The sequence below is a fragment of the Malurus melanocephalus genome, unplaced genomic scaffold, assembly GCF_030028575.1.
Source record: "Malurus melanocephalus ecotype Western Australia unplaced genomic scaffold, MMel_1.1 scaffold_4880, whole genome shotgun sequence".
Lineage (NCBI taxonomy): Eukaryota > Metazoa > Chordata > Aves > Passeriformes > Maluridae > Malurus > Malurus melanocephalus.
This window is the reverse complement of record NW_026628111.1, coordinates 1-3,185: the sequence shown is the minus strand read 5'-3', so window position 1 is coordinate 3,185 and position 3,185 is coordinate 1. Positions and strand designations below refer to the sequence as shown.

At 50.1% G+C, this 3,185-nt stretch overlaps 1 protein-coding gene across 1 annotated transcript; it reads right to left on the bottom strand.

Annotated features, from left to right (window-relative positions):
* Positions 1–636: 636 nt before the first annotated feature.
* On the bottom strand, positions 637–3,141 carry LOC130588414 (28S ribosomal protein S15, mitochondrial-like). The gene is made up of 3 exons (XM_057389339.1): positions 2,929–3,141; positions 1,596–1,787; positions 637–891 (listed from the first exon to the last, which is right to left on the bottom strand). Exons 1-3 carry the CDS (start codon positions 3,139–3,141, stop codon positions 754–756), a joined length of 543 nt encoding a protein of 180 aa, XP_057245322.1. The 3' UTR covers positions 637–753.
* Positions 3,142–3,185: the final 44 nt, after the last annotated feature.

Here is a 3,185-nt window from a genome sequence, read left to right as displayed (position 1 = left end):
GTCTGAGTGTGCACATCGTCTTAGTCTGTGTGCAATCATGGTCTGAGCGTGCAGATTGTCCCCGGTGTGTGTGCACATCGTCCCCGTCCATGTCAATCCCGGTGCGTGTGCACGTTGTCCCAGTCTGTGTGTGCGTTCTCCCTGTCTGTGTGCATCACCCCTGATCTGTGTGTGCAACATCCCTGGTCTCTGTATGGATCATTCCTGCACATAAACACGGCTGCACTGCATGTAAATGGTTTGGGTTGAAAGGGACCTTAAAACCCACCTCATTCCACCCCCTGCCATGGCCAGGGACACCTTCCACTATCCCAGGCTGATCCAAGCCCTGCCCAACCTGGCCTTGGACACTGCCAGGGATCCAGGGGCAGCCACAGCTTCTCCAGGTAGCCTGTGCCAGGGTGTCACCATCCTCACAGGGAAGAATTTATTCATGATATCCAATCTCAATTTCTGAGTTTTGGTTTATAAATATCAAATAAAATGTGACAGCGCAATCCTCTGGGCTGGCTGTGCTGACAGGACACAGGCAGCCCCTTGAGCTGCTCCCACTGACACAGCTGTGGGGTAGTGCTGGAGTCCCCAGGTCCTTTCACATACTGACCTGCTCAGCACTGGCCTAAAGTTAAACTTCTAAATCACTTAAACCACTCACTGCCCTTCCCAGGTGCCCAGAACGGTGCAGACCACACCACAGGAGAGAAGAGGCATGAGGTCTTTGGGTGGGTGTTTATTGTCAGCCTGGCCATGCCATTACACAGGTGTTCCCTCCTGTGCTTGCTTCTGTGCCTGCTGCTCCTGCTGTTCCCGTGCAGCTCTTGCTCTTGCCTGCCGCTGTCTCCTCTGCTTCAGTCTCTCTGCTGCTTTCAGCTTCTGCTTCTCTTGGAACACCTGCAGGAGCAAAACGAGGTGGGAAAGTGAGAGATGGAGGTGCCGGCAGAACTGCTGCATCACAACTCAGATGAGCTCTTCTCTCTGTGCCTTCCTTGCTCGAGGGAATCATCTGGGGTTATTCCACTACAGCCACCCAAACACAGAATCCCTGAGGTTGGAAAAGAACTCTGAGACCAGAGTCCAACCTGTGACTGATTCCCACTTGTCAACCAGAACACAGCACTGAGTGCCGTGTCCAGTCATTCCTTGGACACCTTTGGTCGAGTCCTTTGGTTAGAATTTCATTGGACTGAAATTTAGCATTTACAAACATCCAGCTTTTGGTTCTGCTCAGTTATATCAAGATGTACTGCATCCAGCACTTACACCCATATATTCTGAGCAGGGCAGACAGTAGGTGCACCCACATTTCTGTTCCAAACTGCCATCAAATTATCTCACATATCATTTCCCATACCAGGCTTTGAGAAAAAAAAGCCATTTAGAATCACACATTTTTGAGCAAACCAGCAGCACAACCTGAAGCGCCTGAGCATAGCATGTGTGTCGGTGCCCACGATGTAACTGTTGCCCATGGAGCTCGTGGTAGAACTTTACAGATTTTTACATAATCAAAGTCAAAACCTGGCTTAGGAGGACTCGGCTTTCAGTCATTTCCAACTTCTACCATGGGGTTTCTCCCTGTCCAGCCTGCTCCATACCTTGATGCACAAAGCCTTCTTGACCAGCCAGCGCTTGGTGATGCGGCGGGCGTAGGGCTGTGGGGGGCTGTACTGGATGTCCAGCTGTTTGCAGGTTTTCTCAAAGGTGCTGTAGTTGACCCGGCGCAGGTAGCCCAGCATCTTCCTCCGCCGGTCCAGATCCATCAGCATGCACCGGCGGTTGCTTTTGTCCTGCAAAGCACCCATCGTTCACTCTGCTGCAGACAGATTGCCCTGCCATTCCAATAAATTACTGAGAACAGACCAGATTTTGGCTGAAAGGGAACGATCAGGTTAAGGACAGAGTCTTAGAACAACTTCTGTTGGCAGACACTGCGAGTACATCAGGTCAGCAGAAGGTGATCCAAGGGAGATATAATTTACTTTGTACTGGAATTGTTTTTTGCATTCCACAGCTGCACCTTCACCTTCCCTGAAGACTGTTTTCAGCTCATGAACAGTTCCAGGCTGTGTCAAAGCTGCAGGGAAGGTCTTCTGGCTAAAACCTGCTTCCCTTGAAGTGTGCTGCTCCAGAATAACACAGAAGCATTCACCTTTGTTTTAAATACGAAAACAATCTGTGATTGGCTCTGTGACTGTTCTTTGGAAGGGCACAAGTGTAGCCTGAGCCACACCAGACAGAGCAATCCCTCACAGGAGACATCTCCCTGTCCTGTAGGAGTGATTTGTGTGAAGAACAGGCTTCAGCCAAGGAATTCCAAAAGGTCTCTTTGCTGCAACACTTGCTACAGCTTCTGGCTGTAATAAAAAACTGAATTCTGTTCTCTTCTACCCTTCAAGTTTTCGTGAATAACAATTATTCACTTCTTCCAAATGCAGTTTTCAATCCATTTTACACCTCTGGTCCTTCATAAAGGACCTTTAATATCTCTTGGTCATAAATTCAGTCGAGAATTTGGGCCTGAACCCAGGTAGCTGCAGGCAGGGAAGTGGGTCTTGCCCACCAAACATTTCCATGAGCAGAACAAGTAGACTTTGCTCCTTGTTATTACTGCAGCTGCCTTCATTAATTAGTGAAAACTAAATGGTGAAGCCACATCTGCAGCGAGCAGAAATGGAGCTCAACTCTGCCCAAAGGAATCTGCTCAGCCATTTCCTCCACTACAGTAACAAACCAGAACATGGATCAGAGTTGGTGAGAATCCAGCTGTGCCTGAGCCAGCAGCTCCCCACACTGGCACCAAGGAACAGCTGTAACTATTTCATAAACCTCCTTAGGAAAGCCATAATCCCCAGGATTAAAATCCTTTTGTTCTAAACTGAGACAACCACCTGAGCAGCTGCTGCAGGTGGGCTCAGATCCCCGAGTTACCTTGGGATGCCTCTGGAGGTGCTCCTCGAGCGTGCGGATCTTGGCAGTCAAAGCAGCGACTGTGAAGAGCAGAGAGAGGAGCTGTGTGAGAGCAGCAGCTTTGCCAGGTGAGCCTGGATCATCTGCCCTGCCTCGAGCTGCCAGCTGAGCCTGCTGCTCCTGCAGGAACCCACGGCACACGGTGGGCACTGTCTGAGGCCAAACACTGCCCATGGTGAAACACTGCCCACAGCAGTGTCCACAGCAAACACTGCCCA

Coding starts and splice junctions, on each gene's coding strand:
- LOC130588414 (XM_057389339.1), bottom strand. CDS start 3,141: ATGGGCAGTGTTTGGCCTCAGACAGTGCCCACCGTGTGCCGTGGGTTC. Junction 1,788..2,928: donor ACCTCCAGAGGCATCCCAAG/GTAACTCGGGGA, acceptor GGTGCTTTGCAG/GACAAAAGCAACCGCCGGTG. Junction 892..1,595: donor AGAAGGCTTTGTGCATCAAG/GTATGGAGCAGG, acceptor TTGCTCCTGCAG/GTGTTCCAAGAGAAGCAGAA.